General features: G+C 42.9%; 1 protein-coding gene across 16 annotated transcripts; it reads right to left on the bottom strand.

Annotated features, from left to right (window-relative positions):
- Positions 1-4: 4 nt before the first annotated feature.
- NUDT9 (nudix hydrolase 9) lies at positions 5-26,994 on the bottom strand. 16 transcript variants are annotated; one of them, XM_084626654.1, is made up of 12 exons: positions 26,848-26,993; positions 19,279-19,641; positions 18,242-18,341; positions 17,524-17,729; positions 16,103-16,339; positions 14,199-14,294; positions 10,870-10,956; positions 8,965-9,076; positions 8,362-8,508; positions 6,507-6,591; positions 5,176-5,372; positions 10-549 (listed from the first exon to the last, which is right to left on the bottom strand). In XM_084626654.1, exons 4-11 carry the CDS (start codon positions 17,655-17,657, stop codon positions 5,197-5,199), a joined length of 1,074 nt encoding a protein of 357 aa, XP_084482780.1. In that variant the 5' UTR covers positions 17,658-17,729; positions 18,242-18,341; positions 19,279-19,641; positions 26,848-26,993; the 3' UTR covers positions 10-549; positions 5,176-5,196. The 16 variants fall into 16 exon arrangements, with proteins under 16 accessions (XP_084482775.1, XP_084482767.1, XP_084482780.1 ...); XM_084626652.1 differs by lacking the exon at positions 26,848-26,993 and adding an exon at positions 26,543-26,814; XM_084626644.1 differs by lacking the exon at positions 26,848-26,993 and adding an exon at positions 24,736-24,818 and having other exon boundaries at positions 17,524-17,784.
- Positions 26,995-27,986: the final 992 nt, after the last annotated feature.

Below are 27,986 nucleotides of genomic sequence, written 5' to 3'. Positions count from 1 at the left end.
TTTATTTGAAAGCTTAAATGACAGACACAATTTGTACCTTCCTCATTTTTGTTTTTTAAATCAAAACATTTTCACTTCCTTATTATCCTTGATTTTCTATTAACATAATTGTGGCATGACTACTTTCCACAGGAAATAAAATCCATCTCCCCTCCCATACAGAATTATTTACTACAAGTACAGTAGAGAAGTTCAGATGAAAATAAAGAGCAAGATTATGATGAAATACTAAAAGAGCTAATTATATAAAGTGTGGAGGTAAGGGAACAAAGAATGTGCAGAGACACAGGACACCAATCTTTGAAGGATGTACATACCATGGAGGGAGAAATTATTTAGGATTGTACAAGGAAATAACATAATGAGATGTACCACATGCTTAAATAATGCTGTCAGTCTCCAGTAATTATAGTGGGATAAAGCACTGGATAGTAGCCATTCTCTCAGTCACATCTACTGCTCCTCCTGACCTGTAGAGTCCAAAAACCATGTGGTAACCACAGAGAAACTTCAGTAGAAACAGTACTTCTTTCTTATTCTCCAGATCTCCTCCCTGTATAGAAGTGAAAAGTGTGGCCCCATCAGATTTTAACCTCAAACACAAAAATGTATTTGAATGTTTATAGTACAGGATTTGTAACACCCTGAAAATAGGTTTCTTTAACTATAGCGGCACAACTTCTATAGTTAGAACAACTTTATGCAAATGAATTAGAGGGTGGTGGAGAAAGTGGGAGAAGACACTAAAATAAATCTCTATCTACGGACTGCTCTTAAATACAGGAAAAATGAGACTACTAGCTTTTTGCCTATATATTAATAATTGAAACACATTAGTTTTTCTGTTTCTGTAATGAAATTTAAATGATACATGAAGAGACTATCAATAAGAACAAATCAGAAAACTGTTTGTACACAAAACCCCTAGTATTAGTCTTTCCTCTGTCCCCTCCCCCTCCTGGAAATTTAAATCTTTCACATACAACACAGAATGAAAAAGCTGCATAAAACATTCCTATATTTAATCTGATTTTAACTCAGTGATGCTTGATTAAACATAAATTCAATGACAATGTGACTATGAAATTTTAATAAAAACAGCATTCATGGACCAGAACAATTAATGTTTCTTCAATATACAGATCTAAACTTTTGCAATATTCAGTAAGAACTATTTCTTTTGAGTCTTAACACTTCCAGAAACATATGCACAGTTGTATAAAAATTTCTGATTGCAAAGTTTATCCAACAAGCATATAGATGGCATGTAAGTTAGGTTTTTAGTTTTAAGTCCTCCCTTTTCTGTTACACTATAGCCACAAGTAGACATAATTTGGCTAGATTAGTTTTACACTTTCCCAAAGCTACTTCCCACAAGAGCCTTTTTCTCATTTCCTACTCTTGCAACAAATGTACCACTATTTCTTCTTCACTGCCAATTAAAAAAAAAAATAATCCACATTCCCTATCTTGGGAATGGTAAAAAAAAAAAAAAAAGTGTAAAGTACTGAATAGTCTTTCAAATCAGTCGATCAACATGAAGGTCCATTCTTAGTTGTGAAGGTATCACAGATAATGGGACCCTATTCCGAAATATTAGTCCAGTGTAGCAGCAGAAGCAAAAACAAAAAATCAAACTTAGAGCAGCGCTTAAAAATTTGTAAGTAATAGAGTTGGTAAGGGATATATATTATTTCTCCTCATATTTTAGATGGCAACTATTCAATTAGCCATTTTGCGGACTGGAATGAACAGGTGGGCAAACTTCACAAACCTCTACAAGTGTCACAAATTAACTGCATTCCTAAATACTCCTCATGTGCTTTCTTTCCTGTGGCTCCCATTCCCTTACAACCAATGACAACTGAGGGATGAGAATAACTGCTAATGAACACTGAATTATACTATCAGCTCTTTAAACTTTTTACAGCATATAACTACCCATCCCTTCCATATGTTTTTGTAGCACAGTGAGGACTGGATAACCACACTTGCAACTGGCAGAATTTTGCCCTAGTGTTGAAGAGTGACCATTAAGTAAACGGCTTTCAAAAGACCAGTCATATTAGGAGACATTGGGAAACTTAAGAAATAGCAGCTTAAATTGTTTGTGTGAAGTTAAAGGTGAAGAATCTTTGGGAGACACTCAAATAGCAGGTAATTGTAAAGCATGTAGGTGTTCCATGGATTTGGAGAAACTCAGTTGCCTTTAATAACACTTACTCATTTTCCTATGAAGGAGCCCACAATGATCTCATAGCAAGGCTGGGTCCATGGCAACACCAGGACTGAAACAAGGTAAGACCAAGGCTAGGAACCAGCAGGCACAGGAGCTATTGCAACCAAGTCTTCAAATGCTTTGAGCAGACTCTTCCCACTAATAAGACAGTGGAGCCAATCAGCCGGCCTACTACAGGCTGTGCTCATTAGGTTGCCCAGAGCCTGGCTCGGCTCCAGGCCCTGATTCCTGATAGGAGAGCATTGAAAAATGAGCCTTAACTCATTATCTGACTTTCCTCAACAGCCCTCTTGAGGTGAACATGTTTGACATATCACTCTCAGATATTATCAGTGATGCTGAGAGAGTAACGAACTGCAAAAGAATATAGTATGCAACGGAATTTTCTATTCATGTTGACAATATCATCCTGCCCATTTGATTTGTGGGGAGAAGCAAGAAATCCGCACAAAAGCTTCAACCACCAAACACTGTCAACAACTCTGATAATACACATTGTGCTGGCAGCAGTTACACTTTGATACAGTTTGAAGTTTCAGCATTGTTTGGTTTTGAAGAGCTTATTTGCAATTATGTAGCAGACAGTCACAGAAAAGACAAGTGCTATATTAAAGAGGTGCACCTCCTGTAAAACAAGCAAAAAAAAAAAAGTTATTCTAACTATTCAGCACAACAGCCAAAAAATGCTGAATTCACTTTTGGGTGTCACATTATTTTAGAATTTGAAGGCAGAGAGCGTAAAGCATACCTGAAGGATAACATACTTAGAAGCAAGGTCTGTAAGGAAAGGTAAAGAGCTCAACTTATTAAATATAAAGGAGAGTGGGAGGAGACATACCAACCCTTCATGTGTTGCAGACAATTACTAGAGTAAGTGGACAGAAATAAGATGAACTTAAGCAAAAGCAAGGACAACTCAAGCTAAACACTGGCAGAACATCATACATATGAACAGCTAAACATCGGAACACACAAGTAAGGGGGGGAGGGATGCAGGGTATTCTTATTAAAAGTGGAGTTTGCCAAGTCAATTTACGGCAGCAGCAAAGTTCAGTCCCTCAGACTACCATCAAATCTGGTCACAGGGCAGTCGCCAGCGATGCGTGTCATTGTCTGTTTTTGGCCACAGCTGCACATGGAATCCTTTTGTTGGCCCCAGATGTGAGGGTTGGCTGCATATTTACCCTGGCCCATTTGAAATTGGTTCAGAAGGACACATGAGCAGTGTGGGCAAATCACGGCTGGGTCCACACATGACTGGGTCAGTTATAAGAGAATGGTTTCCGACATCAGCTGCAGACCATTGCTCAAACCACATCGACATCACAGAGAAATCTCGACAGGACAAATGGGCCCACAATAGGGGCTTTGACAACAAACATACTGTTGGGTGGTCAAAGATGTCTGTGTATGGTGGTAGGCTCAGGTTTGCCCTGATCTTCTCAACCATTCGGACTAGAGCATCCTCACAATGGATGTGTGGAGGAGTGATGCTGCGTAACACGGGGAACCCGTGGTACTGAGCTGGTCAAAACGTCTCCGTTATGATGCTTATGGTTGAGTGTAGTTGTGCGTCCAATCAGCGGACCACATTCAAAGTCCTTTCTAGAGCTGAATCTTAGCACTTGCCAGCAGACATTTTTGATGTAATTTCGCCCCCCAATGTTGGAGTCATCAGGCTATCTCTGAGAGTACTGCAACATTGAGGGATTGTCAGCAACCAAATGCAGCATTATCAGGGTTAGCATTATTAGAGATATTCAATTAGCCAGGCACGATACACATCAATCAGGGATGTTCTACAGAAGATCTAAAAAAGAAAACAAAGATCAGCTCTAGCATGGTGCCAGGGGAAGGATGAGATGACATCAGAGCAAAGTTGCCTGAAGAGTAGCCCAAGAGTAAAATTCAGCCCACATAGTCCTAATATATAGCCCAGAAAGCCATTTTCTTGCTTTAACAGCAGAAAAATACAAGCAGATCAGATCAGCTACAGGTTCTTAAGTTGCTGGCAAGTTCAACCAAACCTGTGTGTCTCTTATCAAGGAAGGCACAAGTACAAGCAAATATTCTGGTTATGTGCACTTATAAATGTGTCTTGGAATAAAATACATGCATACTGGATCATACCCTTGGCTTCCTGGCAAATTAGCAGTTTGACCCTTTGTGTCACAATATTTGGGCAACCTTGTATTAGAGGTTCCTCACAACTCAAATTCATTATTGGATTTGTTCATGAGTGATTAACACAACAATTCAGTCTACCAAAATACTCATGATACTCAACATCAGGAGTACTCACTTCTCAGACAAGATTTTTTATTTTTTTGCCAGTGGTTTCCTAAAGCGAAAGTGAATTCATTTAGTTTTTGGTTTATTATATAACTTTCATATCACATTTATTAAATCATCACTTAGCTCATCACACTGAACCTCATGCCTACCTGAAAAGTTTCTCTTCCTGACAGATATCAGCAAACGCACACAAAGCTAAATTCCAAGCCAACAAATTAGTATAAAAATCAAGACAATTTAGAATCTCGGCACTGCCATGTCTGTCTGCAGTTGTTAAGAGCTGAATGGAAATCACTAAGGAGAAGGCAATGGAGAACGTGATAGCAAAGTCTGTTTTTAGTCTGAGTTCATCCCAGTTTGGATTCTAGAGTTCTGGGAAGAGAAAAGTCTTATAGATGCTTTGGTTTAGGCCATGCCTAACTGCAGTCATAGAATATTCCAGCTATTTAACTGGAGCGCTTCTATATGCTTTTTGCCCTTCATGTCTGATGTATTTACCATTATGTACCATGTATAACACTAGTTTCAGACCAAAAGGCAATTAATGTACCAATTTATACCCAGTACTGAACACTAACAAAACTGAAGATACAAAAGATGGCCTCTCTAAATAAAGTAACATGTTCTTTTCCTTTTTATACTTGCATCAGTTTCCAGTAGCATCACTTATGGCAGCCAGGAACAAGGTCTTCATTCCAGTGTGCTCCCCATTTCTCAGCTACAAGTTTGATGAAGTTGCCATGATTTGCATATAGCTTGAGTTTCTCACTGATGTCAACCCATTTCACTTTCCCAGCATCATCTCCTGCTTCCAGAAGCAAGTTATCCATTGTCTCACCTGATTGCCAAACAAAAGATTTAAGACAGTATTTTATCTTCTTTCCTGCCCTCTCACTATCCTGCATGCTCCATTACTCTCAGCTGCAGGAGGCCTGTTCATGCCAGTTTCACTCCAACTACTGCCATGAAAATGCCATTCCGGTTTTTAAACAGCAGCTAGGACATTAAGCACATTCTTCCTCTGTGTTACAATTACCTCTCTCATACTTACATGCATAACTGACATTATACTGTCGAGCTGGAGACGGAATAGGTAGCCTTAACCCTTGTGTCACCATTTTTGCAGTTTCACAAGTGCCATGGCTAGCTAGTAAAATGAATGTGATTACATGCACTGTCTTCCTGCTAAAGTAAGTTTTAGGTTAAACTGATCTCTGCTCTTCTCTGCCCCTATTGCTGCAATGTTTTATACCCTTTATATAGCTAATGGTTGGAAACTTTCCATCCCGCATGCCATTCTCCAAGATGTAAACCAGATTCTGATACTACTATTTCAGCAGGGTACCTGAAAATACCAATGGCCTAATCCCACACTATAATGAAGAGTGAAAACAACAATAATTGGCTGTCTTTACAGGTCTTCACCAAAAACAATGCCTCTAAACAAGCAACAAGTCCTTTGCATTGGCTAGTTACTGGAACAGTTCTGAAAAATTAAATCCCTCCTCCCAAGTTTCATGATGGGACAGAAGAGTAAACCAAATTTAAAGAGACACTGTAGCAAGAACAAGGCTTAGTTAAATGTCTGGTCTCTAGCCAATAATTTATACTAAATATATATAAAATCTTAAAAATTAAGTTACATTTTCACGATTCTTCCAATATGTTCAATTGAAATAGATATCCTCCCAAACCACCTATTTTTCTTAACATAATTTAGCCAACTAACCTTTAGGAATATTTATTGGAACCGGCTGAGCTGGAGAAAAAGATTACTGTGTGCCATGGGTGAACATCTCTGGGGAAAAAACTCACCCAATGACTTTTGTTCCATAGATTAACACCTAATTTTCACACTTGATGAGTTACGTGCATCTCAGGCCCTGTACCACCTTTCTGTCATCTTCCCCCTAGTTTGTAACAGCATATTTAGGGGAGCAACTGCTAAAAAGGTAAAAATGTGGATACCCACCAGGTTCGTCATGGTAGTTCACAGCTTCTGTCTCTATCCAGGCATTATCTGTATTACGAGGATCATCCACATATCCCTTATACACCTAAGAAGAAAACAGACAATCTAAGCTGAGGGCACAACATTACAGGAGATGACACAGAATCTTAAAAGGCCTCACCGTTGGTTAAGGAATGACTGTAAATTGTACTAGTTTGCAATGTTCTGGAAGAGTACATGATCTGCTCCCCCAAACGAGTCAGCACATTCAAAAGCTTTTCCTGTTAAGTTTGAAGACAACCATTTTTGTGCTTTTTCCCATGCTGCCCCTCACACATGGGAGGAGCTCCTTATAACATTTACAAATCACTTCATTGTCTTACTTCAAATCCCTCTTTAAAAAACACTCCTTTCCCATAATGCAGACAAAAAATCTTGACAGTTAAGCAACTGGTGTGCTTAGACCACTGCCTATCATGCTGACCAATATTTTCTCATTGTTTCCTTATGCCCCCCCCCCCCCCGGGTCTGTATCCACAGTGTCTCTTGTCTTATGCTTCGATTGTAAGCGCCCTGGGGCAGGGGTTGTCTTTTTGTTCTGCATTTGTACAGTGCCTAGCATAGTGTGGGGCTTCTACATGCTACCACAATAATAAATGGTATTAATCATTTAATCACTAGAACCCACTGAGCTCAGACACATTAATTATTGTTCGCAGAAAGGGAATTAATCCACAGGATAAAGATTGGAATACTCAGTAGAATGGCATTCTAAACAAGTTTCACAGACTCGCTATGATTGCGGCAGTCTGCATCTATCCATTGGTGAGGCACAAAAGTTAACAGAACTGGTGAAAACATTTAAAAATCTGAGAAACCTGAATGAAATTTTCCTGAAAGCTCTGAACCATTTTTCACTGAAATTCAAAATGCCACAGAAAATTTGCAAAGAAGAGGGGGAAAAAGATTTAAAATTATTCTAGACATTACAACCAGTTCCAGTTAATACTCTCAGTTCTTTTTCGATAGCTGCTTTGACAGCTGTCCTTTGAACTGAATGGTTTCTTGTGTGGTCCCTCTCCATTATTGAAGTTTTATAATCATGTAATGTCTCCTGAGGAAAATAATCCATGATCCTGGGCTTTCTTCCACGTCTAGAGCGATATTTATCTATTGAGAGATTAGTAGTTGGTGAGGCATAACAAATGCATCACTGTCCAAAGCTCTCTTTCCTATCAATTCCCCAACTCCATTCCACAGCCTTGAGGTGCCAAGCAATGCAAAGCAGCCTTTACTGCAAAACGGAGGAGCATCAGTAATGATGACCCTTACACAATTTATTGACATGCACTTTCCATTAAGGGACTGGCACAGAATGCGGTGTAAGTGCACTGTAATCACCCACAATAGACAAGGATTTAAGGAAGCTGTAGCCAGAAGATTCATAGGGGCTCGTACCTCCAGTAACTCTACTTGGCCATCAAAACAATACATCAGTCTCTCTAAGAAAATGATACATAAAATGAGGATGTAATTGAACTTTTCCAGACTATGCCTTTTCCAGAGTGTAGATAAACAGGGCTCTATCTAATTCTCTCTCATGTTACGATTCTACACCCAAACGTGCAACTGGCTGATACCAAAGCACAGTTCCCTGCTAGGAAACCACATATTAAAGTTCAGAAATCCTCAGTTGTAGGGATATTTCCAAGCGAGGAAGGACACAAGTAGAATCCACTCCCACAGTACAGCACAGTGGCGTCATGGATGAAACCATTCTGCTACAGTTTTTCTTTAGTCCCCTATAAATTCTATTGATGTTTGAGTATGTTTTTTAATAAGATACAAGGTTACCATAGAAGAAGAAAAGGTTTACCACAAAATGTTCCTGGTTGAAGAGTCTGTTCATTTGCTTCTCCATCTCTTCCTTCTCTGCTCTGGATTTCTGTAAGGAGTTTAAGGCCTCCTCACTAAATTCTCGTTTCAGTGTGGCACTGATCTTCTCTCCTGGATCTACCATACCCTAAACAAAAACAAAAACACCCATTGCTGATATCTCTTTGACCCTGTCTGCTCTCCTTATTCCATCTGCTCTTTATTCAGTATGTTCTATTGGTCTGTGTTAGACTGTAAATCATTCAAGGAGGTATAACGGATTTGTGAAGAGTTATGAACACCAATAGTAATCAACAATAATAAAAGAAGCGTGAAATCTGTAAATAAATGAAGCTGGAAAGAATAGTCCTAGTTAGATGCAAATACTGTCTTGTACCATGACAATAAAAAGAAAACAGTTTAATGGCTTTTTGATAAAACAATATTTTAGTTCTCCTTGATGCTTTCTAAAGTGCCCTCATATGCCTCACAAGGGGAAGTCATTCAGAGGATATGCACACTAGCTGTCAAATCAATACCAATTACATTTTCATAGCCTTACTAGACAATAATTGTCATGTCTGCTTGGTGCTTTGGTTCTTACCCCTGGGATGGCCCATTCCCCACAGTCTTTCCTCTTGATTGCTACAAACTGTAAAATGTTCTTGCCAGAGATTGGGTGAATTATTTTATTGCCACTGCTATCTCTCTTCCACCTGCAGGGAATGACAAACGAGGAAAATTATTTTCCATTCTTTGGAATTAAGCAAGGTCATCAAGTGAATGAGACTGTTTCTGCCCCTGCAGTATTTGCTCTTGAGGTTGGAAGGTATGGTGTGGTGAATGAGGCAGGACTGTAAAACAGATATCATCATCTTGTAATAAGGCAGCTGAAAGCTGCCCTGAGAGAACTGGATTAAATCCCTGCCTTTGCCAGAGTTCCTAGGTGATGCTGGGCAAGTCACTTAAAACTTTTCACACAAATTGTGGATTCCTTATTTTCTACGTGCCCACTTTTAAATACCTGAGATAAGAGTGCTGAGCGCTCGCAATTGCTACTAAAGTCAACATGAATTGTGTTTGCTCGGACACTCTGGCATCAAGAAAGCATGGTCTGGAGGAATGAGTAAAGGGCTTGGGAATTAGCTACTGCTTATCTGGGAGTTCTTATCCTGGCTCTTCCACTGATTCACTGTGTGCCCTGATAAGTCTCTATGTCCTTGCTTTAGTTTCCTCATCTGTGAAATGGGGATAAAAATGCTCTCTTATCTCCATGGGGAGTTTAATGTTTCTGAAGTATTCAGATATTAGGTTTCAGAGTAGCAGCCGTGTTAGTCTGTATCCGCAAAAAGAAAAGGAGTACTTGTGGCCCCTTAGAGACTAACCAATTTATTTGAGCATAAGCTTTCGTGAGCTACAGCTCACTTCATCGGATGCTGTAGCTCACGAAAGCTTATGCTCAAATAAATTGGTCAGTCTCTAAGGTGCCACAAGTACTCCTTTTCAGATATTAGGGTTATACTGTGGTGATGAGCAGCCTAAAAAGCCTATGAAGAAAGTAATAAATTTGTACTTAGAGCAGGGTTTGGATGGAATGCAATAAATAAGCTACAGGGCCTACACTGAACCATGATCATAAAAAGAAATACTGATCTGTTGCCTCACTTCCTGAGCACTACTCATCCTGTAAATTGGATTAGGCAATGGTGCGATGGAAAAAAATGGTATATGATCATGTTATTAAAGACTGTATCACAATGTATATGCCCATGGGGGCCAAATTAAGGTTGCACAATCACCTTAATTCTGACATCTAATTTTTGAGTGCTTGACTTTGCCACCTAACAATTTTTATTTTAATGTGTTTTTGTATGCAATGTTTATATATATATTGAATTTTAATGCAATAATATCATAAAACTGCTATGTGTTTTGACCTGAACAGCAGAGAGGATCTCCTCAGATAAGGCATTAAAACCAGACAGCATCTCAAACAGTGCAATGGAGATACACATCTCATGATGTGCCGTGCTGAATTTCAGTTATTACCAGTTGTGAATTTCAAACCTACAATCTTTTAAAAAGGATAACTAGTAATTTTACACAGAGCATTGGAAACGCCCATTGGCACATTATGATGAGAATCATGCAAGGTATTCTGCAACACCACTGTGCTTTCAGATGTTTTTACCACGTCATCTTGTGTATACTTTCCTACAGTGGTTTATCAGCTGCGTTATTCCTATTTTTTTTTTTTAAATCCACTTCCCCAGTTAAAGTAATGGTCTGTCCTGATTACTTCCCATTCACCTCTCCAAAAATGAAAATAAAGCATTTGCCTAATATTTCATTAAACTAACTGCACATAAATATATCTATTACATGGATGTTACCTATCAAAATATAATCATAGTTTTTCATATACAGGTACCTGACATGTACACATGAATGCAAGTTCTACATTTTTCCATTCTGCTGGCCTATCATCCTCTGATCCTGTCTCCCTTACCTAGTTATAATAGGATCTGCAGCATGGTTTGGTCCCCAGCGCCCTAATAATCCTCGACCCACCAGTCCCGTCCTGCCTGATGGATTTCTGAAAGAGAAGGTGGTACATATGAAATCCCCCATTGTCACAAACATACAGCTAAGAGTAGCATAAAATCCCTCCTTTACCTGTAAAGGATTAAGAAGCTCAGATAAACTGGTCGAAAGGACCAATAAGGGGAGAAGATACTTTCAAATCTGTGGGGGAAGGTTTTTGTTTTGTGCTTCTTTGTGTTCTCTCCGGGCCAGCAAGGAACCAGGGCAGGGAAAGTACATCTCCGAAAGCCATACCTGAACTGAGCATCTAAGATTACAAACTGTAAGTAATAGGAAGGAAATGTGTTAGATTATCTTTCGTTTTAGCTTGTAAATTTTCCCTAGGCTAACAGGGAGGTTTATTCCTGGTTTTTTTTGTGTTTTTCTTTTTTTGTAACTTTAAAGTTTTGCCTACAGGGGAATCCTCTGTGTTTTGAATCTGATTACCCTGTAAAATTACCTTCCATCCTGATTTTACAGAGGTGCTTCTTTTACTTTTTCTTTATAATAAAGTTCTGCTTTTAAGAACCTGATTGGTTTTTAGTGTCTTAAAGACCCAAGGGACTGGTCTGTGCTCACCTTGTTTACTCTCAAGCCTCCCCAGGAAAGGGGGTGAAGGGGCTTGGGGGGATATTTTGGGGAAACAGGAACTCCAAGAGGTCCTTTTCCTAAATCTTTGTCTAACTCACTTGAGGGTGGCAGCAGTACCGTTCCAAGGACAAGGAAGTATTTGTGCCTTGAGGAAGTTTTAACCTAAGCTGGTAGAGATAAGCTATGGGAGCCTTTCATGCAGGTCCCCACATCTGTACCCCTAGAGTTCAGAGCAGGGAGGGAACCCTAACACCCATATGTACAAATATTCTGGGAAGTCAGCTTCATTCAAATAATAAGGAACTACAGAAGAAGGAAAGAGGAGGATAACAATGTACATTTGGTCAAGTTCTTAGTGTCGACATATACCTCAGCCTCTCTCTCTCTCTCTCAAGGTATGGACAGAAAATATTATTAAACATTTTAGTGAGATCAAGCTCCATTACATTTCCTAAATTTGACAATAAAATATAAAAGTTAAACCACAACACTTTGTTTTGTAAACTCCTATAATGCTGTATTTTAAAATATGGCAAGGGATCCTGGAACTTTGGAGGGACATTCTTTGGTTTGTTCTTTTACCTTGGAATCTAAATACAGTAACCAAACACAGGAAAAAATGAAATGATGTCAAAGAACTAAACTAGTCTCACCTCCAGATCACGACTACAACTCTCCTGAAGGGTCTAAATTGTTCCTACTCCAAGGTAAAGGGTAAAGAGGACGGAACACGTAGCTGCACCATCCCAGGAGCAGTCTAGGAAGGAATTGTGACTGGTTTGCAAGAGCAGTTCTACATGCCAGGGTATGGGGGTCAAGGTCCCAACCTCATTTTGCTGGGGGGAGTAGCAGCCCTTCACAGTCTTCTCTAGCCTCACACATGGGCTGGCTATGTGGGTAGTTCATCGAGAAGAGTAAGGAGACACTGTATACTAGCAGGTAGGGGAAGGTCACAATCTTGCCCTCAGCTTGCTAGTCAGCTTTCCAATCTCATCTCTGATGTGTGGAACACAAGAATGGAGATTATAAACACTTACCTATAGAGAATAAACAGTTTAAATATAATGTGCTAGATTCACCTCTGCTGCAGAGAGGTACAAACTGTACCTTCCTGTGTCAATGAGAACTGCTGCATCCAGTCTGAGAGAGTTACACCTCAGGGAAGGAGGTGGTGTTTCCTTAGAAGTTCTGCCAGCAGAAGCTAAAGCAGGAATGCACTGATGCAACACATCCTACAGCACATTCTCCCACACATGTAGATCTACATCCAACCCATCCTCCAATCTTGGGAGCTGGGTTAGCTACAGGCCCACCACTTCATTGCTCCTTTACAGTTCTCTTCTAAGCAAACTTTCTGGTGTGGGACTTTGCACCAGTGAAGTCAGCACAGATAATGTGCTCTTCTGGTCTAGTATGTAACACATGCTAAATTAGATACAAAAGACATTAAAAACACACCTTCTCAAATGACATTTGTGAGGAGTTCCCCTCAGGGTGCCACCAGGAACTGGGGTACACTGAGCCCTCTGACCCACCAGCCTGGGCCCCCTCTCACATTGCACTGTTCTGACAAGCTGCAGACATGCCCCCAGTCCTACACTTCCACCAGCATACACCCTAGGGACACATCCAGTTGCAGTTACATGCAAGCTCTCTGCCTAGCCACTGCACGAAACAATAGAAAGGCTACAGCCAAGGTAACTCTCAGCTCCCCAGGCACGCACCCCCTCTGGAGTATAAACCCAAAATTATATCGTCTTGAGCTGCACAGGAAACTGTACAGTGTAAGCTCATAGAGTTCACCCCCCTGTCCCCTCAATGTGGAGAGGAATATGCAACAGCCTTTGTCCCTTGAGCTACAATTTCCCACGCACTTCACTCCAACTCACCGGTTTAGATAAAGCAAAAGCAAGTTTATTAATTGAAGATAGATTTTAAGTAATAGCAAACAGATCAAAGCAGATTACCTAATAAATAAACAAAAACACAAACTAAGTCTAAGATACTAGAAAGACAGGACATGAATTAGCAAATTCTCACCCTAGCTGATGATACAAGCAGGCTTCAGATTCTTAAGGGACAAGCTGCATTTGCCTGATGGCTTGGAATCCCCAGGTCTTTCATATACAGATTGAAATTCCTTTTGCCTGGATCCAGCACTTTCCCCAGTTCAGTCTTTGTAATATTGATATCTCAAGATGGAATCCAGAATCATGTGGCTTGGGTCACATGTCCTTGTAGAGTCATAGCAGCCATTACTTACAGGCTGTCTGGAGTGTTCTCAGAAAGGCTCACCAAGTGGGAGATAAGCTTCTCCTAAGACCTATTGTTTTCCCTAATGGCTCATTGCCCTGAATAGGCTCTTCCCAACCAGCCATCTAGACTGAAAGCATCTTGTCTAATGGGCACTACACAGGTGTAACTACATTTGAAATACATATACAGAGTCAATATTCATAACTTCAGCTACAAAAATGATACATGCATACAAACAGTTAACCACATTCAGCAAATCATAACTTTTTCAATGACATCTCACATGACTTATCTTGTACAAAATGCACCATAATTATGTCATAATCATACCATAATAATATTACTATGACAATATGTGGTGCAGTGTCACAACATTGACACAGAAGATTAAGGAGTAAAAATACCTACCTGGGCCTCCCATTTTCAACCTCATACAAGCCACTCAGACTCCTCCTCTCCACTTGTCCATCCTTCTCATTGAATCTGGGAGAAAAGTTTTTGGCACTGTTTCAGGGAAGAATAGTATAGAGTAAGTTACTAAATAACCAACAGCTGTTATTTATAGAAGCTGTAATGCCATCCAAAGGATCTGAAACACCAAAAATCTCAGGGCTGGCACTTGGTTCACCAAAATGTCTAAAACTGAATTGCAGCCCTATTTTTCTAAGCTTTTCCCCTGCCCCCATTAAAGTGTCAGTATTTGCAAACTGCAGAATCTCTCAATACTTCTAACAGGTGATATATGGATTTGACATTTTAAGTTTCTAAAATATCCACCTTTTGGGATGATACTTTCCATGACTGATTCTGGCCCAAAGTGTGTGTTTGTTTTAAAGTTTGAACAAAATCCCTTTGTCCACTTTTGAATTTGGCAAACATTTATTTTTCCCATTTTATAAATTTTTAACCAATTTTTTTGGAGCCAGGTCTACAGGACAAAATAGCCAAGCTTTGAAACTTGACATAGATACAATCCCCGAGGAGACCTTTGATTGGCTGTGATTTATCAAAATTATGAGCATATGAAAAATACACACTAAACACTTTTCCAATTAAATCACTGACTTTCGGAGTTTGCATTTAATTCCCATCAGTGCCTTTGAAAATCACGCCACGAGTCTATACAGGGGCATGCACACACAGACATATAGAATGTGCATATTTCAAAAGGTTTTTTCATCAAATATTCATAACTTTACAACCATTGACCCAGTTTTCTTCAAACCTGGCTTGCTTGGAAGATTACACTGACACACAACATCTGGATCAGCACTTTTAAGAATTATGAACATTTAGAGGGAGAATATACCCTGTGCTATGGTTACTTTGCACTAGCACAGTATAGTCATTTCTACCCTAAGTCTTACAAGAGTCCTTGGTATTAGATGCTGTGCAAATAATACTATAATAATAAATGTAATCAAATATTAACGCAAAGTCAGGAAACATGAAAATTAAGATTGAAGCACTAACTAACTTTATTTCTCCCCTTTTGTGCACGTGTTTGCATACAGTTTAAATACAGCATCACAAGATCTCTTAGACACATACATATCTAGTGTTGCAGAATATGTAGATTGCATTCTTTAATAAACAGTGTATGATTACAATATTAGACAGGATTGATATTCATATGTACAAGCAAGCAGAGTTAAAGCTGGGCACTCAACCTTAACTTCTGAATTTCTTGAATCCAAGTGGTCAATTCTAGAATTCTAACATTGTATTATTACTGTCTGTTTGCATTTCATATACAAATACAAACAAACGGAAATGTACATATTATGAAACACTTTCTCTGCCTCTATATAGCTGCTGCAGCAGTATTCTAGCCCTGATGTCGATAACAACTGAAAGGACAGTGTAGCAAGACTGAGATTTTACTCATCTTTATCCCATATAGAAAGGAAGCTCCCTCCTCATGTTACTAACCCCTTTCACTGCCATAGAAATGTGCATGTGTTACAGAACTAGCTTCATTTGAATATCTGGCTGTGCCTGGTACACCCATTCATTCTAGAAGAAAATTACTACCTATTCCATAGTCACAGGTGCAGTGCAGTAGAAGATGTTTGGACAGTTCACAGAGCCTATCCAAATTATACAGTACTCTAGCCAGGATTATTAAGTCCGTCACTTTCACAAGTACCAGGTGCACATGTAATTTTAGGAAAGATATTTAAAGCAGAAGTAGATCAAACTTCTCTCTATCAGCTGTATTTAAAACAAATTCCTTCCTTTCTCTACACTGGGTAGCAGAACCACATTCATCTAGAAGAACCCTCAATTTCTTTTGGTCCGACACTGCTCACCTGATCTGCGGATCTGCCCACGTAGGTCCAGCCAAGACAGAGGCTGCAGTGTATTCCACAGGTCTGTAATCCTCCCACTCAACTAGCCAGCTCACTTTATCAGTAGGTACTTTGCTGCGCTCAACCTTTGACCCTGGATATGGGGAGGTGTGAGCTTTGTTGTGGACATTTTCATTTGGATTGTAACAGCTCAACATGCTGACAGGGTAAAAATGGAACCAATGTACTGGAACTGAGCTATTGAGGGGGGAAAAAGAGTAAGTGTTACACTCCTGAAAATATATTAATGAAGTTATTTAATTCCAAGTTTTAGAATTCCAAATTGTAAAGAGAGAAAAAAAGACATGGTGTTAAAATTGTTAAAGTCGTAGTAACATATTAAGCTTACAAATATACAGTCAGTTCCATCTGCCCAGTGATTAAGCTGTAGTTGAGTAAACCAGAGAAATTTCTTCCTCTGATCTATCTACTCACAGGCTCTGAATATTGAATACCTTTTCAGCCCTAGCCAAACAACGCACTTTTACTAAAACCAAAGAAACTCAAAAAAACTGGATGATCTGAGCAAAATTGCAGCATAATTCTTCAACAGATTATAACAACTCATTATATGACCAAAATTTCTTTTGAGTAAAGAAGTGGTGACATTCCAAAAATACAGCATAGTTCAGATCATTGGAATTACATTATAGTGTTACATAAGTATTATGAATACACACATCAGGAATTGTCATGTTGCTTCTTTTTATTTTATTTACAAAAAAGCGTACAAATCCAAATGAATAAATAGGCGATAATATTGCCCCATTCCTCAACTAGACCCACAACCTTTCCATCTGAGATCTCTTTTCCTAGCTATACTTCCTATAATTTGGTAAAATTAATTCCTCTCTACAAGAATGAAAAATTAATACATCAAGACTGTCATGACTTTCAGTAAAATTATATAATAGGCCCAAAACTGTAAACATATGCAAGTGAGTAACTTGTCTCCAATGGTAACTACTTGCGACAAACTTACTTAAAATCATCTGCTGCTTTTCGGGATTTTACCAGAACTATGTACCATACTAAGGGCCAAATTCACTCATTGAATATGCATGTGCAACTCACATATTTGCAACTCCAAGTTCAGCAGATCTGATGGCAGAATTTTGATTTTAATATCTGAAATACCCTGCCACTCCATCGAAAGTGTAACGGGGTAAATAAGTAAATAACAGGGCTAAATAAGCCCTGATCATGCCAAAACAGACATAACTTTACACAAATAGTCCCATGAGACACTTCTGTGGGACTACTCATGTAAAGTTAAGCATGCACATACGTATTTGCAGGATCAAGGCCTTAGACATCAACCTAGCTTTATTGTTTATGGGAAGTAGCAGGGTTATGTCACTGCTGTGTTATAATTTAAATACCTGTAGGCCAGCTCTCTGAATGGATGGAGTAGTGGGTGGAGGAGTCGGCAGCTAGGGTACCTGACAGCAACAGCAGACAGATTTACAGTGAGGGACACCACAGTAACAGTCCGGGCCAGACACCACCTTGCCATCACATGCAGGATGCTCACAGGAAACTTTGTCTCCCCAGAACACAGTGCCCAACAGCCATGCAGTGACCTGATCTGCCAGGAGATGAAGTAGGAAACATTTGATGTGTCGTGTTGTCCACCTCACTCCCTACAAGGAAGAGCCATATTAATTTATTGTATAACTTAAGTTGAATTCTTTGTAGGGTAGGGCAGGAGGGGGAATCCTAAACACAGAAATAGTAAACCAGATTGTACTGTCAGTTATTCCAGTTTTGCAGAGGTGCAACTCTACTGACTTCAGGGAAGTCACACTAGATTTAGACAAATGGTCCAACAATTTTAAAACTGTACGTTTTAAATCTTCTTTTAAACAAACAGAATTGTGCTAACAAACTACCAGGTGGCTGCTCATCATTTAACAGTGACATATTTTACCCCTTTCCACAGTTAAATCTCTTGAAAACATGTGCAGAAGGTTTAATTGAAGACTAAGCTATTAATTATTGTTTTATCTAATTGGAATGAGTTACGTGTCCTAAGGCTGCAATGATTTACACTCGTGCTTAAATTTAACCATGCAATACTTACATGAAAAAAGTACATACCTGAAGTATTTGCAGGATCAGGGCGATAGCACTGTGTGCCCTGTCATTACTGGCCAAAGCTTGGAAAGAACTGTCTTGGACCTTGGGTAGTCATTTATTCCTGTGCAAAGTGGTCATAATATATGATTATTCTGATCTGGTAATATTTTACACATACTACGTACATGTATACATGACTATGCAAGGTTCAAGACAGTGGAGAATCACGTCCAAGGGTCCATCTGTACTTCAACAATGTGACTGAGGTTTTATTTTAGCTGAAGGCATGTGTTTTGACAGGTGAAGGACCACAGTTCTAGTCCCTGCTGTGCAGGTCTGTCAGGATTATCTAGTAATTATGTTTATAGAAGTGCCTTAATTGCAAAGTGGCTCCTGACTGCTGTTTCCAGTGCCCTGCAAAACCATAACATGAATAGATGGGATCCTAGGAAAAAAAACTGTTGTTTTTGAGTAGCAGATCATTAAGAATTAACCTGAACAGGGCCACTATGCACAAGCTCCATAATTAAGGTTAAAACTAGGGTTTCATTTTGAACAGTAGGTTCACTCCCATTATAACTATCCAAAGGAAAGGTGGTGGGGATTTTTTTGGTTTTGTTTGTTTGTTTAATATTAGTTCAGGGTATAAGCTAGAAGTTTTTGGTAGGTTTCAAAACAACTCACCTGTTGTTAAGGATGTCTAAAAAAAAAAAAAAAAGGCAGTTTTTCAGTTGTTTTTTGGCACAGGTAAACTATCACATTGTGTATGTTTATCCAAGACACCGTATGACCTGCAAGGTCAGGGCTGGCCTTGCCATGAGGCGAACTGAGGCCGCCTCAGGTGCCAGACTGTGGGGCGGCCCAGAGTGTAGAAAATTGTGTCTGCTGCTGGTGCATATGTATTCTCTCTGCTCTAGATGCACAGAGATGGTGGAGTGCTGTGCTGGAGGAAGGAGGGCACAAGACACATAGCAGGCAGGCAGGAGAAAAGGTGAGAGGAAACAACAGAAAGCAGCAGGAACCGCAGGGAGAGAGAGGAGGAGGAGCCTCTTGTGTACCTCTCTAGCACCCCCAGGAGCCTGGACTGATTAACACCAGCTTCTCAGGGAGCTTCCTGTGTGGCTTCCCGAACCCACTTGAGGAGAACAGGCAGTCAACTGAAGTAGTAGGAGCCAGTTAGGCCCTTAAAACGCTGATATCTTCCCTCACTCAGGCCCTGCGACCAGCCTGCTTATTTGTATAACCAACAATGAACTTGGAGATGCCAATCCACAGCTGGGCTTTCCCAGGAATATGCCTTGGCTGGTAAGGAACTCAGTCATGCATGGACATGTGACTTGCCCAGGTGACTCCAAAACTCCATTTTGTCTTCAGCTGGCTAAAGAGAGAGCCTCTCCACCGCCAAAGATACCTGAAAGAAACTGGAACAAATGACAGTAACCACACAACGTGTGAGTGATTGCTGGACCCAGACTAGAAGGAGATTAGTCTGTAAAAGAAAGCTTACTGGAACTGGTGAGGCTTTTATCTGTATTCTGTTTTATTACCGTACTAGACATAGACTTGCATGTTTTATTTTATTTTGCTCGGTAATTCACTTTGTTCTGTCTATTACTACTTGGAACCACTTAAATCCTACTTTCTGTGTTTAATAAAAATCACTTTTTACTTATTAACCAACCCAGAGTATGTATTAATACCGGGGGGGGAACAGATGTGCATATCTCTCAGTCAGTGTTTTAGAGGGCGAACAATTTATGCGTTTACCCTGTATAAGCTTTATACAGGGTAAAACAGATTTATTTATGGTTTGGAACCCATTGGGAGTTGGGCATCTGATTGTTAAAGACAGGAACATGTCTGCAAGCTGCTTTCAGTTAAGCCTATCGCTGTTAGGGGACGTGGTTCAGACCTGGATCTGGGTTTGCAGCAGGCTAGCAGGTCTGGCTCAAACCGAAGTCCGAAGTGACAGGGCAGCAAAGCAGGGACAGAAGTAATCTTGGCACATCAGGTGGCAGTCCCAAGGGGGTTTCTGTGATCCAACCTGTCACACCCTTCAATTGAGTGTTGAGAACCACGATAGCTGGCACAGAACAGCAGTCATGAGGGAAAGAAGAAAACGCCCCTCGGGGGCGGCATTCAAAAAAAGAAAGAAAGCAAAGGAAGCTTTTCTATCTAAGCAGGAAGGAGCTCTCCTGAGATACATAGACACAAATGTTCACGGTGAGCCTTCTGGCCCCAGTGAGGATGTGAGTGGTGAGGAGATGCCTGATCTTCCAGTTAGTCAGAGTGCAGGTGACCTGGCAGCTACTGCAGCATCCATATCTCCATTTCAAATGGATGTAACCATGCACATTCCTGAAGAAAAGTGTAGATCAGAGAAGAGTTTCGTGGAGGAGCAAGAAACAGCTGTTGCTGAGTTTAGTTCCTTAAGTCTAGATGATCCAGAACTGTGGACCCACTTGAGCAGTAGCCTGAGGGACTTCCTTGTACTGCATGGGCCACAGCAAGTGAAAAACTTCATGTTCCCCAAAGACAATGAAAATAGAAGTTTCCATCCAACACATTACTGGCGTGAAATCCCCAATGGTGACAAAGTGCAGAGGCCATGGCTTATGTGCTCCAAAACCCAGAATGCTGCATACTGTTTTTGTTGCAAACTCTTCTAGTCACATTGGGTTCTACAGGAACAAAGGACTGGAAAAATCTGGCTAGAAATCTGGCATGCCATGAGACGGCAGCAAATCACCAGAGAGCATTCCATAGGTGGAAAGAGCTTGAGATGAGACTAAGGTTAAAAGCCACCACAGACAATCAGCATCAAGAGAAGATTGCATCAGAGCCTCTTTACTGGCAAAATGTTTTGAAAGGGCTCATTGCCATGGTGAGAATGCTTGCTACCCAAAACCTACCACAGCGTAGCACTTCAGATCAGCTGTACGTGCCAAACAATGGAAACTTCCTTAAAATTGTGGCGCTGATGGCTGAGTTTGATGCTTTACTCCAGGAGCATCTAAGAAAAGTCACCATCCAAGAAATGTACACACACCACTACCTTAGAAAAACAATTCAAAATGAGATCATACAGTTACAGGCAAGAAAAGTCAAACAGAAGATTGTGGCAGATCTGAAGTCAGCAAGATATTACTCTGTTATTCTGGACTGCACGCCTGACATCGGCCATACAGAACAAATGACTTTACTGGTGCGTTTTGTAACAACAACAGAACCTAGGGAAAATGTCCCTGCAATGGTGACTGTCAGAGAGCATTTTCTAGAATGTATTGACATTGATGATACTACAGGAGCTGGTATGACAAATGTGCTTCTTAAAAAGCTGGAAGATACGGGAACTGTGACAGCTGACATGAGAGGTCAGGGCTACAATAATGGTGCCAACATGAGAGGAAAGAACAGAGGAGTGCAGACATGGATCCGAGAGTTAAACCCTCAAGCTTTTTTTTGTCCCAGGCAGTTCTCATTCATTGAACTTGGTGGTCAGTGATACAGCATCAGCTTCTAGTGAGGCTGCTGAATTTTTTAATGTCATTCAAAGCATTTTTCTCTGCATCAACTCATCGATGGCCAATTTTGAAGCAACATCGGAGAACATCCTCTCTGACAAAGAAACCACTGAGTGCCACACGATGGGAAAGTCGAGTGGAGGCGATAAAGCCTAATAAACACCAAATTGGAAAGATAGATGGTGCCATAGTCGCCATTATGGAGGGTAATGCTATGACAGGAACTGTTCATGGGAGAACAATGTCAGAGGGAAATGGAATCACCAGAAACATATATAACTTCCAATTTCTGTGTGGCTTAGTGTTCTGGCATGACATACTCTTTGAAATAAATGTTGTAAGCAAGAGACTCCAAGGTGTTGACCTCTATATATGTGGTGCAATGGAACAACTGGACAAAGCAAAGTCATACCTACAGTCTTACCAGTCAGATGAGGGATTTAAAAACGTTCTGAAGAGTGCACAGAAGTTGGCAGAGGAACTTCACGCTGAAGCTATTTTCCCACCCATTCAAGAATACAAGAGTCACCGAAGACAATGACATTTTGATTACGAGGCACGGGATAATCCCATAAGAGACCCCAAACAACAATTCAAAGTTGAATTCTTTAACCAGGTGCTAGATTGTGCAATACAGTCAGTTGAAGAATGTTTCATACAGCTCAAGCAACACAGGAGTGTATTTGGGATGTTGTATGATATTCCAAAACTCCTCACTATACCTGAAGAAGATCTACACCAGCGATGCAAGGCACTAGAGACAGTGTTGACACATGATGACATGTACAATATTGATGCAAGTGATTTAGGTGATGAACTGAAAGCCCTTTCAAGATACATTTCAGCAGGATCAACTCCAAAGGCTGTTCTGGAATGTTCACAAATAAGATGACCAACCCTCTTTCCAAATGCTTTTGTTGCTCTGTGCATACTTCTAACACTTCCTGTAACAGTTGCCAGTGGAGAACGCAGCTTCTCCAAGCTGAAGTTAATAAAAACACACCTACACTCCACAATGGTCGGCCTTGCAAACATCTCAATAGAGCATGAGCTGGCCCAGACTGTGGACCTTCAGCAGGAAGCAGTTCAAATCTTTGCAGCCAAGAAGGCACAGAAAGCACCACTTTGAGTATTCAAACAGATAAAAATGCCAGTGTTTAGTATAGGTTTCAGAGTAACAGCCGTGTTAGTCTGTATTCGCAAAAAGAAAAGGAGTACTTGTGGCACTTTAGAGACTAACCAATTTATTTGAGCATAAGCTTTCGTGAGCTACAGCTCACTTCATCGGATGCTTATGAAGCTCATGAAAGCTTATGCTCAAATAAATTGGTTAGTCTCTAAAGTGCCACAAGTACTCCTTTTCTTTTTAGTGTTTAGTATGCAGACAAGAAAAGTTAAGTGTTACTTAAAATTTTTTGCACAAGGCATTTTAAGTTCTTAGTTGTCCTTTATTGGGGTAGGTAGCAGAGCATCCAACAGAGAAGAACAGGAAGAAGGCAGAGTTAAGACCTTTCAAAGTTTTGGCCCAAGCAAGGTGGCAGGGGGGCGTCATTCGAGCCCTCCGTCTCAGGTGCCAAAATGTTGTAGGCCAGCCCTGTGCAAGTGTTTCCTTTAACTGCTTATTTTGAAAGTCTTAACAAATTCACAGTCACCCAGGAACCTGGCAGCTGTCACTGTGTGGCAACCTTCTGTGGCCGCTTGGAATCCAGACACAGTGGGGACACAACTCGCATGCTCTTGCTCTAAAAGAGCAGGACCCCATCCCTACAGCTAAAAGGAGTACTTGTGGCACCTTAGAGACTAACTAATTTATTTGAGCATAAGCTTTCGTGAGCTACAGCTCACTTCATCGGATGCATTCAGTGGAAAATACAGTGGGGAGATTTATATACATAGAGAACATGAAACAATGGGTGTTACCATACACACTGTAAGGAGAGTGATCATTTAAGATGAGCTATTATCAGCAGGAGGGGTAGGGGGTGGGAGAAAACCTTTTGTAGTGATAATCAAGGTGGGCCATTTCCAGCAGTTGACAAGAACGTCTGAGAAACAGTGCGGGGGAGGGGTGGAATAAACATAGGGAAATAGTTTTACTTTTGTGTAATGACCCATCCACTCCCAGTCTCTATTCAAGCCTAAATTAATTGTATCCAGTTTGCAAATTAATTCCAATTCAGCAGTCTCTGTTTTTGCAGTTCTTTTGTTGAGGAATTGCCACTTTTAGGTCTGTAATCGAGTGACCAGAGAGATTGAAGTGTTCTCCAACGGGTTGTTTAATGTTATAATTCTTGACATCTGATTTGTGTCCATTTATTCTTTTAGGTAGAGACTGTCCAGTTTGACCAATGTGCATGGCAGAGGGGCATTGCTGGCACATGATGGCATATATCACAGTGGTAGATGTGCAGGTGAACGAGCTAGCCTCCCTGTCAGCAATTCAGAAGCCATCCATCAAAGAGTAGGGGCGCTAGCTAATTCCTTACACGCCACTGGGGAGCGGGGAAGGGGAGAGGAGGGGAGCGTTACAAGAACCCCGCAGCTTGACACATGCAAGAGCCCCCAGAGGCCAGGTCTAAGTCAGCTGTGACAGACACCAAAGCAGCGTGCTGTGGGCTGGGGTCTACAGCCCGCCCCTGCCATGATCGAGTCTGCCCGCCTGCACAGCACAGGCCACAGGCCTTCCCCACAGGCACTCCCAGGGCAGAGGGCCCGGTAACACAGCCAGCCCCGACCGCCCGTGACCGGGAGCCCACCGCGGCCCTGCTGCCGCCGTTCCGGGCCCAGGCTGCTCCACAGGGACCCGGGCCCGCGTGGGGATGTTGCTAGCCCCCCCCAGGGCCGCCCGCACCAGGGCACCAGGCCGCCCCGCGGGACCCAGCGGGGGGTGGGTGCAGGCCAGGAAGCGGGAGCCCCGATCAACACCCCCTGCTCGCCCAGCGCCCCCCTCACCCCAAGGCAGCCTCAGCCCTGGCCGGGAGGGCCTCTTACCCCCTGGCGAGGCTGGCTGCCTCCTTCCGTCCCACCCCCGGGCTCACAGGGCTACTAGCCTGGACCTCCCCCTGAAACGCCACTAGCGATAGGGCAATGCCCGCGTCAATCAAGCCTCATTCTGGCAGCCGATTGGGGCCACGGCAGCCGCCATGGAAACGAGCAAGGCGTCGCTCACCAGCTTCGCTCTGACTGGAGTACAGCCGGAAGCGGGCGGGTCCCAACCGCGCCGACGAGGGCAGCGACCGGCCGTCGCGTCCCCTCGGCGCTCGCGTCTGCACCTCTCGCGAGAGCTGCTGTGACGTGCTGCCTCCTCCCTACCTAACGGCGCTTGACTCCTCCCAGTCCCACCGCCAAAGTAGCGAACGCCCCTTCCTATTGGCTGCGTTCTCGGCATCGGTAGGGACATGCGCACGCATTCGCCCGCCTTCTGCGCGCCGGATTGCTGGAGCCTCGCAGTAGAGATCCTTCCGCGAACTCGCGGCCTCGATTCGAGGCTGGAGGGGTGCCCCCGGGATTGAGGGAAATATAGTCCTAGCTGTGCGGGCCCTGGGGGCGGAAGGGCTATGCACCAGGGCCGGCCTGCAGCCATCGCTGCCGTGGGGCATGTGTGCACACCTCCCCGTGCCGCTGTGGGGCCATGGCGGCTCGGCAAGAGGGTTGCCAACTTTCTTCTTATCCCACAAAACCGAGCACCCCCGACCCACCCCTTCGCGAAGGCCCGGTCCCCACTCGCTCCATCCACCGCCCTCGGCTGCTCGCTCTCCACCACGCTCGGAGGGGGGGTGAAGGGGCTGGGGATGAGGGGTTTGAGGTGCGGGAGGGGGTGCGGGGCTGAGGATGAGGGCTTTTTGGGTGAAGGAGGGGGCTCCGGGCTGGGGTAGGGGGTTAGGTGAGGGCTCTGGGTGGGGATGAGGGGTTTGAGGTGTGGGGCTGGGGATGAGGGCTTTTGGGTGAAGGAGGGGGCTCCGGGCTGCGGCGGGGGGTTAGGTGAGGGTTCTGGGGGGGGGATGAGGGCTTTTGGGTGAAGGAGGGGGCTCCGGGCTGCGGCGGGGGGTTAGGTGAGGGTTCTGGGGGGGGGATGAGGGCTTTTGGGTGAAGGAGGGGGCTCCGGGCTGCGGCGGGGGGTTAGGTGAGGGTTCTGTGGGGGGGATGAGGGGTGGGGGGGGATGAGGGCTTTTGGGTGAAGGAGGGGGCTCTGGGCTGCGGCGGGGGGTTAGGTGAGGGGTGGGGGGGGGGTGAGGGCTTTTGGGTGAAGGAGGGGACTCCAGGCTGTGGCAGTGGGTTTAGGTGAGGGTTCTGGGTGGGGATGAGGGGTTTGAGGTGCGGGAGGGGGTGTGAGGCTGGGGATGAGGGCTTTTGGGTGAAGGAGGGGGCTCCAAGCTGAGGCGGGGGGTTAGGTGAGGGCTCTGGGTGGGGATGAGGGGTTTGAGGTGTGGGAGGGGGTGTGGGGCTGGGGATGAGGGCTTTTGGGTGAAGGAGGGGGCTCCGGGCTGGGGTGGGGGGTTAGGTGAGGGTTCTGGGGGGGGATGAGGGCTTTTGGGTGAAGGAGGGGACTCCAGGCTGTGGCAGTGGCTTTAGGTGAGGGTTCTGGGTGGGGATGAGGGGTTTGAGGTGCGGGAGGGGGTGTGGGCTCTGGGGTGGGGCCGGGGATGAGGGCTTTGGGGTACAGGAGGGGGCTCAGGGCTGGGGCAGGGTGTTGGGGGGGGTGCGGGCTCCAGGAGAGAGTTTGGGTGCAGGAGGGGACTCCGGGGTGGCACAGGGGGTTGGGGTTTGGGTGTGGGTGCAGGGTTCCGGTGGCGCTTACCATGGCTCCAAGGAAGCAGCCACCAGGTCCCTGCCGTGCAGCCCCATGGCACATGAGAGGCTCCACGCACTGCCCTCGTGGTTCCAGGCCGATGAGAGCTGCGGAGCCAGCACTAAGGGATGAAGCAGCCTGTGGAGCCTCCCTGGCCGCCCCTGTGCCTAGGGGCCACAAGGAGCTTGCAGCTGCCTCTTGGAGCTGTGCGGAGCTAGGGCAGGTAGGGAGCCTGCCTTAGCCCCGGGTCTGTGCTGCACCACCCACGAGACTTCTCACAGCCAAGTCAAAAACTGAATGCCTGGCAAACTTACTCAGCAGGCCCCCAGGGGCAGGTGCGTCTGCATGGGTATGAGGGCAGCGAAGGCGTGGCAGCTTCACCATTCCTACTCCTGTCCCGTGGCCTTGCGCTGGACAGCGAGCCCACACTGAGCGCGCCTTCCCTACCCAGCCTTCCATACCGTTTCACAACCCCGAAGTGGCCCAAAAAGTTTGCCCACCCCTGACCTAGTGCAAGAGTCCTGGTCGATGACTAGTCTTTGTAGCTGTAATGGTTAAACAAAAAGTAAATAATTTATGAAATAATAAGTTTCTAGCTCTCATGATTGCAGAGAAAAGCTTGAAAACATAGGTGAGTTGTAATCAAAAGGCAAAGAAAAAGGTGTATTATTTACAATTTCACAATTTTTAAGACAATCTCATGATTTTTGAACACTTGAGGTTGGTAATACCTGGCAATATCTGGGACTCCCCTAAATCAAGAGCATACACAGACTTCTACTTCCCCCTTTAACATTCCCTTATATTTGTATTTAGTCTGAAAACCTAAAAAAACCCACTGCAAATTTTTTGCTTTCATGTTGAGACATTGAATCATCACATTACAACGCAATGTAATATCACCATCTACCCTGGAACTAAATAATTAAAGATTCCTTAATTATCTGGGGAGTTAAAGGCCTATCAGCCAGTCATTGATCTCCAGCAAAATAGTGGAACAGTCATACCAGACTCAGTTCTGATTCCCCAATTCAAGAAGGATGTTGATAAAGAGGTTTCAGAGAACAGCCACAAGAATGATTAAAGGATTAAAAAACTGTGCTTCACAGAGAGAGGCTCAAGAAGAGCATGCTCTATTTCACTTAAAGAAAAGGTTACAGGTGACTTAATCATAGTCTGTAAATACCTAAATGGGGAACAGAAGTTTGGTAATAGATGGCTCTTCTAGCAGTCTAGCAGAGAAAGTTATAACAAGATCCAATGGCTGAAAGTTGAAGCTAGACAAATTCAAACTCAAAATCATATTTAACAATGAGGGAATTAATCACTTGAACATTTACAAAGGGCTGTAGTGGATTCTCCATCATTGGAAATTTTAAAATCAACATTGGATGTTTTTGTAAAAGATATTGTCAAGGTTCCTCCCCCACTCTGAACTCTAGGGTACAGATGT

The sequence above is a fragment of the Lepidochelys olivacea genome (assembly GCF_965140295.1).
Source record: "Lepidochelys olivacea isolate rLepOli2 genome assembly, chromosome: 4".
Classification (NCBI taxonomy): Eukaryota; Metazoa; Chordata; order Testudines; family Cheloniidae; genus Lepidochelys; species Lepidochelys olivacea.
The sequence above is the reverse complement of the archived record's forward strand: the minus strand, read 5'-3'. Positions and strand labels throughout refer to the sequence as shown.